Source organism: Halictus rubicundus, chromosome 9, assembly GCF_050948215.1.
Source record: "Halictus rubicundus isolate RS-2024b chromosome 9, iyHalRubi1_principal, whole genome shotgun sequence".
NCBI lineage: Eukaryota > Metazoa > Arthropoda > Insecta > Hymenoptera > Halictidae > Halictus > Halictus rubicundus.
Window position 1 is genome coordinate 15,821,801 of NC_135157.1, and position 20,169 is coordinate 15,841,969.

General features: G+C 40.6%; 1 protein-coding gene across 1 annotated transcript; it reads right to left on the reverse strand.

Annotated features, from left to right (window-relative positions):
• Window positions 1-1,125: 1,125 nt before the first annotated feature.
• On the reverse strand, window positions 1,126-18,448 carry E (nonribosomal peptide synthetase ebony). The gene is made up of 13 exons (XM_076792998.1): window positions 17,743-18,448; window positions 11,570-11,702; window positions 10,136-10,411; window positions 8,649-8,804; window positions 7,760-7,986; window positions 7,461-7,523; window positions 6,713-6,923; window positions 6,264-6,431; window positions 5,471-5,667; window positions 5,145-5,340; window positions 3,680-4,040; window positions 2,789-3,236; window positions 1,126-2,034 (listed from the first exon to the last, which is right to left on the reverse strand). Exons 2-13 carry the CDS (start codon window positions 11,700-11,702, stop codon window positions 1,894-1,896), a joined length of 2,577 nt encoding a protein of 858 aa, XP_076649113.1. The 5' UTR covers window positions 17,743-18,448; the 3' UTR covers window positions 1,126-1,893.
• Window positions 18,449-20,169: the final 1,721 nt, after the last annotated feature.

The following is a 20,169-nucleotide window of genomic DNA, read 5'->3' on the forward strand; positions in this document are numbered from 1 at the left end:
AGGATTCGTTTGAGTTGTGTGTAGAATTGTATCGCAGCGCGATCATGGTTGAACCACCGCAAACTTGTGATCAATTCCGATATTTCCTTTATCTTTTGATGATAAACTACTGAGATTAATCGCGAGTTACAAAAGTAGACATGAGACCACAGAGACGGTATGATAATGTATTTACACAATTGTAGAGATCTAAAGTGCCATTAATAATTTTGTGTCGCGTTCGATGTTATCGACAGCTCACGAATCTGGGCATATTAGCACAGACGAGGTATAGGAGTAGACCAATCACCATACGGGTCTCACGATCTGAATTACCGACATCGTTAACGACAACTAGATTTCTTACGCCCTCTACGCTGACGAACGACAAATGTTGCAACTAGATCCACGAGAAGCTTAGACCATATACCTATAATAAATAAAAGGTAAAGAATATCATTACGCAAAAAATATCAATTTTAAGAGAAGAAACTTTTGAAAAGTTCCGAAGCAAATTTCAATTAGAAATCCAGGAAAGAGGTGACGATGAGAAACTGTGTTTTTCGGTTAGTAATTCAAAGGAGCTTACCAAGAAGCTGAAGGTGGACCAGGGGAAAACAAAGAAAGCATTGAAGGCTCACCTTGGCTCATCCCGAGTTAGCCTAAAGTAAATTCTGACGCAATTCAATTGAATACACAAGTTTTTTTATAATTAGTAAGTCTTAAATTCTATTTTACAATGTTATCGCGAATTATAAATCAGCAGCTATGAGCTCGATATTATTCTCTGTTTGTAATATACTAAAAGTTCTTTCCTGATAGAAAGGACTTTTTCGCATTACAAAGATGTACGAGATACTCTTGAATATTTATGCATAATTGGAATACTGTTTCACTTCGAATTTGTGCGAAATTTCATTTTATACCATGTGTTTTCTATACAAGATTGATTCAGTTTGAGCATTTTGCCGCTAGATAGCGAGAGCGTTTAAGTACTCTATTTTTTCAAAAATTACAAAAGAAGAAATCAAATTTTAACAAACGCACGTGTTCATACTCAAGATCATGTATAAAAATCGATAAATCACGATTATAGTCTCGGAGGAAGGAGCCGCTTAATGGGTCACTTCAAATCGATGTCAAATTATATTCTAAAGTGTAATTTATTTAAAATTTACATCAATCTGTTTAGCAACTATCCGCTGTCGACGGTGAAATAAAAGTTTCACCGATCAGTGCACTATCAACTTAACGATCATTCCGTTCGCGATACAATTAACTAAACTAGCTTAATCTAACAATTTCTGTATACCTTGTACTTTCGAATCACGGGTCGTCGAGAACTATCGATTCTTCTTTGACGACGAGAAAATCGATCAGCCGCGACTGAGGAAAGTCAAAAAAAGAAAAGAAACGGTGCTGGTTTACGATAGCTATGTACAAAAATATTTACAGTTCTCTCTTAATCACGTTAACTGAATACAATGCGGAAATCGCGAATGACAACGATCAGTGTGAAACGCGTGACGATAGAATCATTTAACAGAGATTCCACTTGTTAAGTTGTTTTGTAAGTCCCATAAGTAATGCTTAGCTGCCTTTCATATTTTGTTGTGGTTGAAATACGAAAATACGATCGCAACTGTTTGCGTTTAATTATTTCTTTGTCATTTTAAAGTTGTAGATTATCAGGGAGCAGAATTTTAATAGTTACGACTGTGCTTTTCGCAGTTTCCTTTTACAAAAATATGAAATTTGCACTCCTTACGGGGCGAGCTGATATTATTAGAATAAATTAACTATGCATTGTGTGCTACGTAGACGCTACGCATAGTTTAACAGCGGTGAAAGACCAGGGAAGATCGCGTCCTCGTGACCGATGCGCACACGGCTTCCGGTCCGCCTCAATGGACATTAGTTGATCATTTTCAACGAGCAAATTGCCAGTTGACTGTCCGGTGCTTCTCCGAAGGGCTTCGTGCCGTCGCTGGCGACGTATTTGTTCACTTGATAGGTCAGCATCGTTTCGTAGCCAAACACGTCGATTCCTAGTTGCTGCAACGAACAAAACCCAGTAAAATATCAGCATAATCATAAATTTTTTCAAATTTTCCAACAGTTCTCTAGACGTTAAAGTGTCAACATTCTATCTAGCAATCTCTAATTTGGATCTCCGTTTCGTATCGCGTTGAAAATAAATAATTAATTAATATTCTTCTTGGCGAGCTCCACTTTGGAAAACGTTCTGCCCGTTACGCGTTAAAATGTCAATTTTCTCTCCAGCAAACTTTGAAAAAATTGCTCTTTCCAGCAATTGCCAATTTGAAAGTATTTCTGTTTCTTACACGGTTAAATATCAGTGTTCTGCAATCGCTAATTTAAGCAGAATTGCCCGAGGGATTCGCATGGTTTCCCTATCGAGCGAACTTTTTCAGAATTAATTGCGAAGACAGAGCAGCATCTCGGACAGCTTTCCACGTTGGCAATCTCCAAGTGGATTTCGAAGTTAGATTGCTCCGGCAACAACCCATGACATTTTACTTGGGACATTCGCGTTAGCTCCTGCTGATTGGAAGGCTTCAACGTGCCTGACATAACGCTAACAATAAACAAACCGGTTAGAGTGGAGCGTCTTCGCGTTTCAGAGCTGGTCGCGCGAAACGGGCCATTCGGCTTTTCGAATGGCGTTCCATTGCTGGAACCATTCTTGACGCTCGTTATCGCGGTCGAAAATTGAAATTTAGATTTTGATTTTAAAAGAGACCATAACTGTTGGATAAAATTATACAAATCGGGGAAGAACAAGCACCTGCGTTAAGGGACTAGTGTTCGTCGTGAAAATCCCAGCGTACTCCTTCCTCTTGGCTAATTGCAAGCAGTACTCCTCCATCTCTCTCATCACGATCACATTTTCCGCCGCGTTCAGATCGCTGCTGGTCGTCATCATGAAATTATGGATGATCTGGCCCTTTCCCTTAGGCAATTTCTGTTCCCGTATCGGCGCCTCCAAATACTCCAGGAAATCGAACACCACTGTCAGCTTCGAGTCGAGTATCACTTCCGGTTCGTCCCAAAGATCGAAATTCAGGCCCACGCCGATCGTTCTACCATCGGTGGATTTGACAACGAAACTGAGGTTCTTCTCCACCAACGGAACCCATAAACGTTCCATCATTATGCGGTAGTCGTCCCTCGATATTTCTGTGATCAGCCATTGCTCCAGGTCTGCCTTGCTGTAGAAGCTTTCTGTGATGATCCTGTAAATGCATCACCTCCTAATTGAATTGAACTCTAATTATAGAAACATTGGGATGTCAGGTGTCACTTCGAATCGATTTTAAAATGTGTCCCCGTAGGAGTTTTTGAGTTTTTAAGGCTACAAATTGAAGCTGGAAAATTCTAAACTGTGTGGAAAAATTAAGAACTCCCGGTCGCAAGCAGACAGAAGAATAATTTTATTTTAATGGCGTTGCTCCGGATCAATTTTAAAATGACTTCTAGCGGGAATTTTTATACTTTCAAGGTCTCAAATCGAAGCTAGAGGATCGCAGTTTACGATAGACTGATTCAGAGTTCTAGGAAAATTCGAAATCAAAATGGAAAAATCGAGTAATCCTGATTTTTAGCTAAGAGAAGAATTTTAAGATTCCACGATTGTCCAAGAAAGTGGTAATTAAAAATTTCAAGGTAAATTACACACTCGATCGCATCGTCCTTGTGGGTGTCATCGAGCATTTCGTAGTAGTGTTCCTCCTCGCTCAGGTTCTTCTCTATCGGCTCGTCCCCCGTGCTGGCACGCATCCGGTCGATCACTTCCGCGAGGCTCTTCGCGGTGATGAATTCCGTGATGCCGATCTCGTAACCTTGATCCCGCAACTTCGTCACCGTGTAGATCGAGTTCAAGGAGTTGCCACCGAGCTCGTAGAAATTTGCATGAAGCGTCACGTTCGCACGCCCGCCGCGGCCTATAACCGACGCCACCGTGGGGAACAGGACCTTGGCTTTCTCGCGGTCCTTCTCCGTTACACCGGTGTAGTCGCAGTTCAGATACTCGTCATCGTCTGCGCGTAACGGATACAAACAGTCATCAAACGTATTTGGACTATGCGCGCAGTTTCACACCGAACCGATTTCGACAAAGAACGACTCTCAACTTTGGAGACGTCGTGTGCACGAGCAAAAATAGATGCTCGATCGATTCTTGCGCAGGATTATTCCGTGGAGTCTCCCGAACAAGATTATATAGTTTAACATTGCATTATCTATACGCAAATATTTTTTATGGAATTTTTTCCCATGGATGGTTTCCCAATCAAATCGATTTTTAGAAAGAATGACGATTTTCGACTTTGGAGACGTCGTGTGCACGAACAACAATAGATACATGATCGGTTCTTGCGTAGGATTATTCCATGGAGTCTCCCGAACAAGACGATGTGGTTTAACATTGCATTATCTATACGCAAATATTTTTTATTGAATTTTTTCCCCATGGATGGGTTCCCAATCAAATCGATTTTTAGAAAGAAGGACGATTTTCGACTTTGGAGACGTCGTGTGCATGAACAACAATAGATGCATGATTGGTTCTTGCGCAGGATTATTCTATGGAGTCTCCCGAACAAGACGATGTGGTTTAACATTGCATTATCTATACGCAAATATTTTTTATTGAATTTTTTCCCATGGGTAGTTTCCCAATCAAATCGATTTTTAGAACGAATGACGATTTCCGACTTTGGAGACGTCGTGTGCACGAACAACAATAGATACATGATTGGTTCTTACGTAGGATTATTCCGTGGAGTCTCCCGAACAAGATGATGTGGTTTAACATACAGTTATGTACAAGTATAATTGTTTAAATAATTATTTAAGCGCAATGGCACCCGAAACGCGTCAATGATAGTGGAATTTGAAACTACTAGAGTAATGTCATGATCTAACAATCAAAATAACAAAAAATGAAGAAGTTTTGTAATTGGATTATTAGTGGTTGACGCCAATAGACCCGGCCCGGTATCGGATTACGCTGCATGTTTACACTTTACGCTGCTCGGCGACCGAGGCGGCCTTGAGCTTCCCGGCGTAGACGAACTGACTAAGATCGTGCAGCTCAGATCAAGACTTGACTGTATATGAATATAGAAGGTGATTATAGTTACCATTAAACAGGTTTGAGGCTTCATACTGCTTCAACAAAGTCTGTCGATCAGTTTTGCCATTGGTCAGCAGCGGAATATTGTCGACGATAAAAATTTGTGGCAACATGTACACAGGCAACGTGACTTGCAGGAAAGTCTCGATCTTCTCGGAACAGGTGTTGGATCCAGTCACAGTGGTAATGAACGCGATTAGCGTCTGCAGCGTCGCGCCAAAAAGAAAAAAAAAAGCATTAATCTCTGAATGTATCATACAACTAAGCGGAACCTTGATCCGCGTTCGATTTACGTAGCGCAATTGATAGTCGGATTTCGAAATATGAATTTACCTGGGATAATTCACCGGGTTTGTAACACAGGACGACAACATTGTCGACACCGGGAGCCCTGGAAACCGCTTTTTCCACTTCCGTGAGGTCCACCCGGTGTCCTCGGACCTTTATCTGCGAGTCTACGCGTCCTTCGTACATGACAACTCCTTTTGATATCCTGGCATAGTCGCCTGTACGGTAGATCCTTGAGTATTCTAGTCGAATGACACGATAAAAAATTCTCATCACTCGGGAAATTGCTTCTACGTCTCGTAAAAGGAGAGAACGAGTTTCTAGTCGTGTTAATGGACGTGAAAAAAATTTATAGTCTTGCTAATTGGACCAATTGAAAATTTTCAACCTCGATTGCAACGAACTGGAACGAAATAAAAATTTATTTCTTTTTTTTTATTGCAGTTTTTATTTGCAGTTAAATTATTCGACAAAGAAATTAATTTCTGCTCCTCGCGGTTGACGCAAAAAATGTTTATTTTGCATTAAGAGCAGCAGTCACTTGTCGCTAATAGTAGGAAGTAATATTGTTTAGAAACAGAAGGAAGGAGTAGAATTTTTAGTCGATACTTTTGAGATTTTTCAGTCACACTGGAGTTAACTTATTTTTTAATAATGTATTGGTAGATGAGGAAATTCTGAAAATTGATAGGAGCTTGATAACGAAAAAATGGTTCCCCTTTCGGAGCTTAAAGATTAAGAAACGGTATTTGTGTGTTGACATTGCTAGGAATTGGTCGTAAGGAGTGTGCCAGGATTCTGGAATGTAAAATGATGGTTGCTGATGATAATAGTGTACCTGGATCGACGGCATGAGGGTTCTTCTGGAACTTGCGGGAGTCATTGTCGCGAAGATATCCCGCAGCGAGGTTTCTTCCAGCCACGATTAGCTCACCAACTTCGCCTTGCGGGACCAGCCGCATTTCCTTATCCACGATATAGACAATGCAATTATCTAGCGGCTTCCCTGTGATTAAACGCGTTCAGGATTAAACCGAGACCGTTTTACAACGGTTCATTTATTCAAACATCCTGCCACTCCACCGAGATTGCACGTTTTCCCTCACTTGCAAAAATTCAACAAAAATGTCGAAACAAAATAAACTCTTTTTCTCGTCCCGGAAAAAATGTTCAATTAAACCGACCGTCCCTCTTCTAATTAAATAATAGAAAAACGATATTCTGCGACCGTCTTATCTCGGAGGAAATAAGAGGCTGGAATAAATTTTCACGAGTTTGGATACTTACCTATGGGAACTTTGTCGACCGATTGCAGTTGGTTCCGACTATCTAGAAGATGGTAGGTGACGTCACCCATGATTTCCGTGCTCCCGTAAAAGTTCGCCAGGATCTTATCGCCGTCGCCAAACGTGGCGAAGAATTGATCGGCTAAAGCAACCGCTAATGTTTCGCCGGAGCACACCCAAAGCTTCAACGAGCGCAGCGCGGTCTCCTTGTCCTGGAAAAATGGCGACCACGTGATTCCACAGGACACTTCTGTGCGTGTCTTTGTCATATTTGAGATCATCTTGAAAAATGGGAAAAGATGACCTCGCTAAAAAGTTGGATCAATTTTCACTCTAAATCGGAAAAAATTTTCGTCACACATTTCTTTCCTTTAATTTGTTCAAGCGACGAAGATATTGACGTGGACAGAACACGGAAACACCCTGTATAAACGCCACCGATTAATCTCTACTCGTACCGGCAAATTGAATTATAACAAGGTTGCAATCTAATCGCCAGTTCGCGTCCAATTAGAATAAACATATACATTTATCTCGACATCAAAACGCTTTGCTGGATTTAGTTCACACGACTGCCGATGATAAATTGATACCGGAACGAGAAAATGTTGCGCCACAACGTCGTTCCAAGTTTATCGTAGCGTTAACTTGCTCTTGACTTCGTGTAATCACTATTTTGCTCAGCATTTATCGACGTTGAGATTTACGGCGAGATTTATTGTCGAACTGAGACAATGCGAAACACTTACTCGCAGGCTCAGGTACATGAGCATCGAATGCAGCAGCGAGGGCACCAGAACAAGTCGTTGTATCTGAAACAATGGAAACTCGGATCAGTACACGGATTTTTGGCATTTATTTTTGGAAGAATTTAGGAACATCACTGCACTCGCAAAATTTGTTAAACGATGGAACACATTTTTATTTCTGTCCCCGATTATTGACAATTTTGCGATCCACACATTGAACTGTTGTTGGCTATTTGTTGTCAATGTTGTCGAAGAGCTAGCAAATGTTTGCAGTATTCGACGTTTAATTATTTTCTAACCTTGTGCTTGTCCAATACTTGAACGAATCTCTCCGGGTCCCTAGTGACATTCTTGGAGACAACGACCAGAGTGCGACCTTGAAGAAGAGGACCCCAGATCTCCGACAAGCTGTCAACGAATGTCAAGGACGTCTTGAAGACGCAGTGCCTCTCGTCAGGTGCGTAAGGCAACTCCCGCCATTGCCATCTCAGTCGGTTGAGCACTGTCGCGTGTGGCAGAAGCACTCCTGCGAATTGGCAACAGCATACTCTTTAATCTCCTTCGAACAAAAGTTCTAGCAATTTTCGTTAGAGGACTATTTCATTTAGTAAGTCACTTCTCCGAAGACAAATTAGAGGCGAAAACAAAAATAGCTGAACTAGTCACTCGTGTCCAAGCAACTCCCGTTTCTTGCAACGACTGTAGAAAGTTGCTACATTGCATAAATATCCGTAAGACACGCTTGAACTGCGGATCTTATGTATTCATGTCAAGAACGAGTTGATAAAATGCAAAACTGTATATCCATTTCAAGAAATTATGGACACGAGCTACTTTCAACGCACTAAAATTAATGGAACATGAAATGCACCTTGTATCGACTTCTATCTTCTACAATCATTGATCAAGAAAATTTTAAGAGCAATTAAGAAATTTTTACGTTATTTTTCAAGAGTAAATTTTAAACGAGTACTTTAACTCTTTTAAAGTTTTCTACTGTAATTTGTAGACTGCGGATCTTTTAACTAAAAGCTCGATGCTCTTTCATTTTTGCCATGAGCGCATCAAATTTGAAGGGGGCTATTTGGAACGGTAGGAAAATTTAAAAAATTTAATAACTATATATTATTTTCAAGATGATTAAAGGGAGAAGGAAATTTCTGTTCGGAGCATGATATGCTGCCATACCTTTCGGCGTCCCCGTGCTGCCAGAAGTGTAGAGGACTATGGCAAGCTGTTCAGGGCTCTCCTGAAGATCCAAGTCGTCCTTGGACTCGTGTAAAGCTCTCTCAGCCACTTCCTCGTAGGTCATCGTCATTGTTCCGTCGTAGATAGATTGGTCCGCTGGAAAATTTGAATTTAAATGGACTGCTGGCGGCATTGTTTACGGCATTATCGACGTTCACTTCCCGGCCGTGGTGATTTACCACCGGTTCTAATTAAAGGATCTTGAATTTTGATGCGTGACGACTTGTCGAGAACTTACCTGGGCTAACGGGCCTCGCCAAGAAGGCGCGATAAACGACCAGGAAGTTATTCCTGAGGCAAGCTTGCGGAGGTTCTAAGATTGACCTCAAATCGGTGCCATTTTTATGCTAGCCAAGGGCGACGATAGCGGTCTCGGACTAATCAAGATTCTAATGCGAAACCAATTATTTGTTGATTGATCATAACAATAACGAGTTGCTCTACCGGTTCGAAAGCTGTTCTTGGAAATTGCGGGACCTTCACAATGTTGCGATACGTGCGATTGATCACTAAAACGCGCCATTTTGATTCACTGTACAGTTCTAATTTTACTGATCTAAGCGAGAGTAATCTGTGGATTTTACGCATTTTATTTTATACAATTATCACGATAGTTTTAGACGCTACAGTAAAGATCGAAAAAGTTCTACAGTAGAATATGACGTTGCGAGTCAGACAAGGAAACAGTGAACTAAACTTGGTTTCCCAATCAAATCGATTTTTGGAGACGTCGTGTGCATAAACAAAAATAGATACACGATCGGTTCTCGCATAGGATTATTCTGTGAAGCCTCCCACACAAGATGCTGTGGTTTAACATGCAATTATGTACAAGTATAATTGTTCAAATAATTATTTAAGCGAAATGGCACCCGATTCTACAGTAGAATATGACGTTTCGAGCCAGACAGGGAAAAATTTGTCCTATATTTCAGCTGCGCAACTACTGTCTGACTATTTGAAATCGCGTTTTGAAATGACCCTAAATCGGCCACGGTAGAATATACCAGAGACCCAGGTCAACCTGATTTTCAATTGATTCTAAAAGCCACCAAGTAGAAGATGCCGAACTAGGTCAGACAAGCACGGGAAAGAAAATTGCATTCGACGTGGCGATTTAATTTTCGGATTAGAAATATGGCCCAGCTCGTATTAAATTGGAAAATTCTAAGGGATGCAAAGTAGATTGTGCCGGACCAGGTCAGACATGCCCAAGGGAGAAATCCGGCGTGTTTCTGAAAGCGGAAGCACAGGTCGGAGCGTTGCCTTGATCGACTGAAAATGACCCGTTGCCCGTGATCGGTGGCGATCGAACGATCAAGATATTCATAAATCCTGTCGACGACGACAGCTGGACGTCACGCGGGTTCATAAATCGTCGAATTAGTCGGAGGAGAGGAAAAAGAGCGAGGAATGCATCGTTTTACCTCCTTCCTCTGTCAACACCATTAGGGGCCTGGCTTCTTGCAGAACGTGTTTGATCCGGCTCATTGGGAATTCCACGTCCAGGGGCAAGTACGCCATTCCAGCTTTGACGATGGCCAGCAACACGACCGGCAGCCGATGCGAGGGCTTCATGCATACCGCCACCAATGACTGCGACGAGCATTCTGGTTTCTCGAATTTTCGAAGAACCCTGGCGATCGCGTTGGTCAGACCGTTCAATTCGCTATAGGACGTCGTGTGTTCCTTCCCACGATCGTCTGAGGACAGAACAAACGATTCGTTGAAAACATAACAATTACAAGAAGCGTCTATGAATTTATCTTATAAAACGCTTATCCCCCCCCCCCCTAGAATCTCTTTAAATTCCTATCTTCAACGCTAGAACTGCCAAGCACTAAATGCAACTGGCATACATTGCCTTGTAATAACAACAAAATTAGATTTGTTTAGATTTCGTATCAGTTTTGTTTAAATATCTACTTCGGTAGAGATGTACATTAAAACATTTATAATTTCAATATTTCTAGAAGAAAAAAATTAGGAGCAAGTCATTTCGACTCACCCGGTAGTTCTAGTGTTAATTCGAGGAGCAACATTATGAATGCTTAAGAACCCTACAGTAAGAATTCATAATTAAGAATAAATTACTTGTGAGAACGAGAAATTAACGGGAATAGAATCTCTCTACAATTAGTATTTTACGCATGCGTGAAGATAGTAGTGTGGTAAAAAATTTATTTTATGAGCATCACGAGCGAAGAAATGATTCGCGGTTTATTTATAGAAACCATAGCGATGGCGGAGTGACCGTCGCATTTATGCGGGAAAAAATTAGTCCGGATAATCAGACACGCGTTTGGAGATCAATCTTGAAACGTGCACGCAGCAGGATCGCTTCGCGCCAAGGAGAATAAATTATTCATAAGAACGTGGGGAACAGAAACGTATTTGTAAATTTATAAAAATCAGTGTGAAAGAGAATTCACTCATTAAGTCCCAGGCAATTAAGTGAGACGCCGTGTACTGGAAAGAGCGTGAATCCTACGAAAAATTAGTATTGCTGCGATCCGAAGCAGCATAATTTCCGAGAACGGTCGCAGTAGAATCAGAAAACCCTAATGGGACCTCCCATGAGAGCAGCCTAACACTACCGCGAGCATGTTCCGCGATCCAACGCTGTATTTCTGTCGCTAACTATTGTGAATGGAAAATGAAAGGCTGCGGGCTGAGGATTGAAAAAGCGGTGGGAAAAAAGGGGAAAAAAATGAGAAATGGCTGTGCCGGCTATTATTAAAAGAGTACGTAATTAATATTAATTGATTTCTTCGCGTTTCAGATCTTTTTGCGCTAGGAATCCTTTCTTTTTTTGCCGCTTTGCTGATTCCCCCCCCCCCTAATAACGCCAATGACAGCACCTTCGTGGTAGATCGCCAGCTGATTGGAATAATTTTCCGCCGCCTCTCTGAATAATTTATGAAGCAGATCCTTCTCCTTGAAGCTGTCGGTTTGCCGGCCTTTTAAGACCGACTGTTGCAGAATGCTGCCCATCTGTACACAGAAAATTTTTAATCATCAGTGAAATCTGATCTCTCTCTCTCTCTCTCTCTGTCTCTCTCTCTCTCTCTCTCTCTCTCTCTCTCTCTCTCTCTCTCTCTCTCTCTCTCTCTCTCTCTCCCTCTCACTCTGTAACTCAACAGCAGATAAGTTAGTTACAGTGCATAAACTGCAAACGCAAAAGGGTCAGCCGCAAATGCGTGCAAATCGCCAACAAACGAAACAGTTGTTTCGTCAGAGGAATAACGAAAAGGATCAAACAAATCTCGCATTAATACCGGCGATTTGCATATCACAACCGCAACATCCTCGGTCTGTTAGTAACATTAAACAATCGATGTCCCGGTTACGAGACCTCGTTGATTAGCATTGTGTTATGAATTTATTCGAGCCATCGAACGGAATCGAATTCGTCGAGATCGACACAGCCAGCCACGATACGTTCTGTGATTTACGAGCGTTTTCATACATGTATCCCGATCGACTGCCACCGGTAAATAACTTTTCGATGTTTCTTCAATTAACGGGAGATTGATGGCGGATTTTCTCGACGAACAAAAACCGCGGAATCTGATGCGCGGTCCGCGCGGCGACGATCAGTATTTCTGTTATTTTCGACCACAGGGGAAATGTGTCGAAAGTGTCCATAAGGAAAATGGCGTTAAAGTTCTTCGCAAGTGACTGTAGAAATGTGTACACCATTTTGTTTTCGTTGTTTGCCATGTTTTAGGTGTCATGCTCTTTGAAGGTGACTTTGGAAATGTGTACACAACTTTGTTTTTGTTGTGGTGTGCCATGCTTTAGGTGTCATGCTCCTTGAAGGTGACTCTGAAAATGTGTACACAAGTATGTTTTTATTATTGTTTGCCATGTTTTAGGTGTCATGCTCTTTGAAGGTGACTCTGAAAATGTGTACACAAGTATGTTTTTATTATTGTTTGCCATGTTTTAGATGTCATGCTCTTTGAAGGTGACTCTGAAAATGTGTACACAAGTATGTTTTTATTATTGTTTGCCATGTTTTAGGTGTCATGCTCTTTGAAGGTGTCTCTGAAAGTGTGTACACAACTTTGTTTCTGTTGTGGTGTGCCATGCTTTAGGTGTCATGTTCGTTGAAGGTGACTTTGGAAATGTGTACACAACTTTGTTTTTGTTGTGGTATGCCATGCTGTAGGTGTCATGTTCTTTGAATGTGACTTTGGAAATGTGTCTACAACTTTGTGTTTCGTCACTTTTCTGTCAACTTACGTAAATAATTTTTAAAAAGACGGGATAAATTTCTAAAGAAATATAAATTATTTGTACATACAGGTAACTACAAACTGAGGGTCCATCTGCACTGTTTTGTGGTCGGCAGACCCTCGGATTGTTATTGAAAAATATTGAAGGGTTTGTTGCACGGCAGGGGCGGAATTTTTCGTTTGTTTCGAAAGTTTCTTTGCAATTTCAGGTTTCATCGGCGCGCTTATGGCAACGACGTGATTTCCAGTGCTAGCTGGGGTAATTGTAAGGTTCTCCGATGGCAGGTGGACGCAACTTTCCGATTTCATAACGGATAAACAAAGCGAATTACCGAAGAATGTAATCGCGGTTGCAGCCGAGGCAGATGGATTCGACCTTCGACTGGCGGAAAAGAAAGAGCGCTAAGGTGATCTGGTTTTCTGCTGTCCGATGAAAAGTTAATCATTCTTCACGGTCAATTGGATTCGGAACTGGTTGGTTTCAATCAACTCGCGATCTGGCTGTCCGCGCGATAAAAATTGCTATCGGCTCGTAATGAATCGATATAAAGTTAAGCCGCGCGACGCGTGCCTAAACAAGCCGATCTGACAGGATTAGGCGAAATTATGACGTATTCCGTGTCGGAGTAATTGCTCATGCTAGATTTCACCGGAGATTATCCTCTCATCAGCGAACATTGTGCGCGAAGTTGCTTTGAACTGGGTAGATCGTTAAAGAATTCTAAACAACCATTTTTTTATCTGAAAGATTTCTATCTGGAACGACTTACACGTGCTACAAAAATATATTCTGTGAGAAAAAAATTGCCCCCGCTAGATTTTATCTGAGACATGCTCTTTATGGAACTTTATTTTGCATTTAGGTAGTAAAGATTATGCTCAATGCTTCAGAATTTAGTGTCTGAAGGTGTTTCATTCTGTTTTTAGTATTTTTATATAAGCATTGCAACGAAATTTATTTAATTCGTGTGGAAGCAAATTCCAGAATGAAAATAAAAAAAAACCATTAAAAATCGTTGACTCTCCCCGTTCATAAAATTCACACAGAAGTAGAACAATGTATTTTACAATCTAGGAATGGAGTGGACAAGATTTATTCTTGCAAATCGGTTCCAAGAAACTCTGATCCACTGCATTGTAGCAAAGATATGGACGTTAAAGATCGCTAAAAAAAAAATGGTGTCACCCATATGCATTTATGATCAATATGGCAGTGTTGCAGGATAATCGAGATAGTTGTTTCTATGAATACGTGTGCGAAAATGCATCGGTCAGTGCCGAATGACTTTCAACAATTTAAATTCCCTTGCTACAATCTCCGGTACCAGTACGTTCACTTGGGCGTAAAAAAATTTCAGTTTGCTAGATCCTAGCTGTGTCCTTAGTACCGGTGCAGCACAGTTCAGCAGTTATGGTTACATCATTTCAGCTCTTTCGATTCTTGCAACACAATTTTCCAAGGGAATTGTAATATCTTGTGATGCTATCTCGGCCGTTGATCCGTGAAATTCTATAATAACACATTGTTGCGAGGAATCTTGTTAACTTAATTCGATCGATAATCCCTCGATATAGAAAACGCGTATAGTTATTGCGAAGGACAGCGTGACCGTTGAAACTTCCTATACTCAGAAATCGCAGTTGAAGTTTGGAAACCTGTCAACGTCGCTTTCGAACACGCTCTTATTTATAGGAAATAACTTATGCTAGAATACGTATTATCAACGATTAATTAGCGAATAACGAGTACAATCTAATTTATAGGGAAATGAGCCATACAGGATGTGTAAAAGTCTGCGAAAACGTACTCGAAAGCATTCCAAGAATGTAATAATGATCTCGACGGTGCTGCTAGAATTTCTTTCCTCTAATTAAACAGATCTTGAAGACGCAGATGATTTTTACAAAAATCTTTTTGAGAAAAATGATTATATAATGTCAAACTTCGTTGGTTTCTAGGACGTGCCAAAAGAGAATGAAGTCGACTGGGAGAACTGTTTAAATGTTTGTGAAGGAAAGATACCTGGTTTTTTATTCAACTATCAATATCGATGAAGCGTACCTGTGAATTCGTTCGCCAGATTGAATTGGCCAGCTGCATTTTTTGTTTGACTTCGTAAAAATGTCCAATCAGGATTGGCAAACATCGTACAGGTGCCGCTATTATTTTTCTGATCGCGATTTGATCGATTTTCGCAACGCCGCACAGTGGTCCAGAAGCCCGGTTTTTGTGGCCAAAATTCAAAATGTTGTCATAATTTTCTGAAAGTTGGTAATTAGGAGTTGTTGGAGTCGCTGATAACGAATCTGACATTAAAAATTCAAAAGTTTTTACGGCAGGGTTATTATGGCGATCTAGAGGGCAGTATTTCGTGACCCGATTAAAAAATTTTGTAAATCGATGTTTTTCATCATTTTCATAGAACAATATCATTGGGATACTTAATGCCATGTTTTAAATTAGTATAACCTATAGAAACAAAAAGAAATAACAATAGTAATAGAATTTTTTATGATTTAAAAAAAGACTGTAATATTCACCTATATTTCTTCCATATCTAAGTGAAAGTTATTCAGATGTCTTAATATAGGTAATGCGTCATCAGTATCCTCATTATCGTCATTATCGTCACAGACAAAGCGGGTTCAAGTTCCGAACGCAATGTCAAAATACCTCGGACGGTATTCAAATTTGAATTTATTAAAATTAATACAGAGTTAAAAGTAGCAAGAGGTAGCAGCTAAACTTTGCATATTCTTTTCAACAAATGTTTAAACTTTCGTATAAACCAAGTCCAAAGTTTAACACTTTTAAACATTTCTTTAAAACCCTTTTTAAAGCTTAAATTGTTATAAGCTTGGAATATTTGTTTATGGATTAAAAAATGTTTATGATGGCATTTAGAACTTAAAGTACATCTACTAACATATATAATAAAAAATCATAATTATAACTTGTTTTCTGATTTCCTATAAGAGGTATTTAAAACGTTTAATAGAATGTTCAATTTTATGATTTTGTGTTTAGAACGCCGTGTCTGATTATACAATTACCTGAAATCAATAATATTTTGGATTTAGGAGCTTTGAAGAGTTATCAGTTTATAGCAAAAAAAAATTTTTTTTAATCTATTAACCTTGAAAAATTGAATAGTGGCCACCAAAACCGGGCTTCTGGACCACTGTGCGCCGTTGTAAATCGTGTGGTCATTAGCCAGGCAGAAGAAAAACCGGTGAAAAATCGCGGGGAACGCGCCTTTCGACTCGGAACGGGGCCGTGCGTTCAAACGGAAATTGGCAGTATGAAATACAAATGCGTGTGGTGCTTATATAACAGCGTCCATTATGCAAGCATCACATAGAAAAGTTCGCGTTCCGTTAGATGAAAGTCTCGAACGGTTTGTCATGTGTGCTCGCCAGTTTTGAGAACTGTTTGGAGCCGTAACGGGCCGTTACTTTCAAGTTAAGTATCCGGTTCTCGATACGGCAGCGATAAAATGGAGTCGATAAATCGGTGGACACGATAGCAATAAACGGGAGCAATTAATTCAACGTTCATTAGGTAATAAACGCTTAGTTCAACTCGTAATTAAAGGCACACTGTTAATTTCTATTGCACGAAAAGCACTGATATAAATTATATGAAAATCGTGTACCGTTAGGTCTATGGATTTCTAATTTAGAATTATTCAGATAAATATATTCCTTTGGATACGTGGAGAGCTCAGAAAATAATTAGTACTCACGCCAGTCTCCCAGCAACAGTAAGTTTGAAACTTTGAAAGATACTAGAGCATAGGAAATGCTCAATGTATTTATTAACAGATAGTACATAATATAAATAAGACAAAAATAATACTAGATTGCTAGGACTCTGGGCTTTTGAAAGTCCGAGTTATTATGAAAGTCTGAGTTAATATATTCCTGATAATTTTTATAAAGTAATATAAAATAGTCACTCTTAATGGCCCATAAGTCTAGCATTAAATAGCTGTAAAAAAGCTATAATAGCTGACTTGAAATTCATTGGATTCGATCAAGGTTCTATTAATTAATCGACAACGGACGATTACGGTGAAAGGAATAAGCTGACGTCAGTTTCACAGTTCTATGATATTTCGAATAGCAGTAATACGGAAAAAATGAACGGAGTACCGTAAGGAACGAGATAAGGGATTTTTCTGAATACCAATGGGAGAGCATAATCGATTTCGTTCGACAGTGATCAATAGACTGCGGATTTTTATGCAAAATAAACATTGTCCGCACTCGTACAATACACGGGAGCTACGTATACATTCGTTTCTCTTCTTAAACATTTTCTCACTGTTTCGAATTTGATCAGTTTCATCATTAATGCACAAAATCCGCAGTCGCAGCACACTGTTCGCACCGAATGTAAATTTATTCGTTCCGAGATGGATTAAATTGTAAGATGCAAACTTTATTTAACGATAGCAATACTTGATAGGAATTAAGCAAGGCTTGAAATACTGAGAATTCACGGGTCGGCGAACGTGTTAAGAATCCCTCATTGCAAAAGAGCAGCGAATCCTGTTTCTAAAGTTGCATCGCTGCATCGAAAATCGGCGCATACGAAATCCTCGAACGTTCCTCCGATTACGTGCATCACGGTCGGTACAATGTCCCAATCGAACACACCGAACACTTTCGCTAAATACCAGGAAACAGAACTCAACACGGAACCACGAATCGATTCAGTATTTGCATCGTTGGCGCATCGCCGGCGTTTCATCACCGGGACGCGATCGGTTCGGAACTGGTTCACTCACCTCTGTGGAACAGGTATCCAACGGGGTTCGGGGTACGCTTATCTGAGTCTCGGAAAGAAACGAATCCACCGGTCGCGTGCACTCGTCTCCTGGCCACCGGTCGAATTCTGGATAAACTTTCACTCGTCCGCACGTGTTTCCCGCGAACGCACAAAGAGTCTACCGTCGTCGGGAATCCTCTCAGCCTTTCACCTCAACCTGATCACACTCTCTCAACGGTTCCGAAAATACGTCGGAACAATTTCCACTTCACAGCCCAGCAGAATCTCGCACTCGGAGTACTCTCAATTCGATTTTTAGTGTCGCTCGGAGCCTTTTTTAAAGTTTTCTCTTGGCGGTGTACAAAAGTGTAGAAATCTTGTCAAGTCCTGCGGGAAGATCCGGTTCTCCGGAGGTTTCCGATGATTCCGTGGAGGTTGTAGAGTCGCAGTGGACGTTGCAGAGAGATCGTTTTGGCGAGCAGGCCCAGGTCCTGTGGGAAGACGCAGCCTGGTTCTCCGGGACGAAACTCGATGACCTTACGGGTTGGTCATCACCGGCCCGTTAACTCGGTGAGAATGTCTCCTCCCGTTAACCGAGCATGTGCTTTTATATGGAACCGGTTACGAGGACCGTGAATTGTTCGTTGTCCCCCATCCTGCCACCACCATCTCTGCATCTTTTGTGCCGCTGTTGCTGCAACGCGTGGCCCCTTCGACAGACACCGTCGACGTCAAACGCCCGTGTCTTTCCTCCATCCAGTTATTCGTTTTTCTCGAATTTCCTCCTACCTCGCCGGATCCCCTCGCCTCCCTATACGCTCGCACGCTCTGCTCGGCAATACGCGGAATTTTTAAACGATTCAAAGTCGAAAATCGTGAGAAATTTGCAATCTTCACACTTTTAATCGCGTACAAACGAATTAATTTTTCGATGAAATTTTCAGCGTGGATGTAATTAACCCTTTGCACTCGAAGCTATTTTAACTCCGAAACGAAACATTTCTTCCGACCTAGAATAATTTCCCTTCTATATATTCTTCTTCGTATTATACTTACGGAAATGGTGCAATTTATTGGTACAATACTGAAGCGTTTAGTAATATCTCCCTATACGCTCGCACGCTCTGCTCGGCAATATTTTTAAACGATTCAAAGTCGAAAATCGTGAAAAATTTGCAATCTTCACACTTTTAATCGCGTACAAACGAATTAATTTTTCGGTGAAATTTTCAGCGTGCATGTAATTAACCCTTTGCACTCGAAGCTATTTTAACTCCGAAACCAAACATTTCTTCCGACCTAGAATAATCTCCCTTCTATATATTCTTCTTCGTATTATACTTACGGAAATGGTGCAATTTATTGGTACAATACTGAAGCGTTTAGTAATATCTCCCTATACGCTCGCACGCTCTGCTCGGCAATACGCGGAATTTTTAAACGATTCAAAGTCGAAAATCGTGAGAAATTTGCAATCTTCACACTTTTAATCGCGTACAAACGAATTAATTTTTCGATGAAATTTTCAGCGTGGATGTAATTAACCCTTTGCACTCGAAGCTATTTTAACTCCGAAACGAAACATTTCTTCCGACCTAGAATAATTTCCCTTCTATATATTCTTCTTCGTATTATACTTACGGAAATGGTGCAATTTATTGGCACAATACTGAAGTGTTTAGTAATTTGTTAAATACAAACAAACTTAATAAGGTCAAGAATAGTTTAAATAATGGTACAGCAATTTTCAGCGGCGCCTTACAGTCGCCATTCGAGTGCTGAGGGTTAATTCGAGCGAATAAAACACATCTTCTGAATTTTCAGTACGAGCTCAGACAGAAAAGTCGAGAAAACTATTTATCCAAGGGTAGGTTAATTTTTCTTAACACTAGGTTCACGGAGCATCAAAAATGAGTATTTTACATAATAAGAAGAATGTGTCCATCCAAGTTTTCAGCCATTTTTTGAATAATATATACCAAAGGAAATAAGTTTGTCGAGTAATTCCACGTAGATGGATCTTCACAATCTCAGTAATCGTAAATTAAAAATATTAGAACCCGTCATTTTGACGGGTCCCGTAAACCTAGTGTTAATAAACTAATCCTTTTAACCTCTCAGAGACACTCGAGTGATTCGGTCCAGTTTTTAGAAAGTCTCTGTGCTCCGAGCATATCAGCTCAAAAATTAACTTTCCAAGTCTAAACAAATGATTTCCGGTGCTGAAGTAATCGCGAAAAGATCGGCCCCGATGCGCAAATAATTGTCACGCAGGAAATAAAATGGCTTCGATAGGTGGGCCGAACCAATTTGTTCCCAGACGTAAGGTCCTCCGAATTCGCCGGCGATTATGCTCGCGCCACGCACAATTACGGTAGGTGAAATTTCGCGATGTCGAACGCAACCTCCGTGAAATTATTTCGTCTCGCAGTGTTTCTGGTCGAGC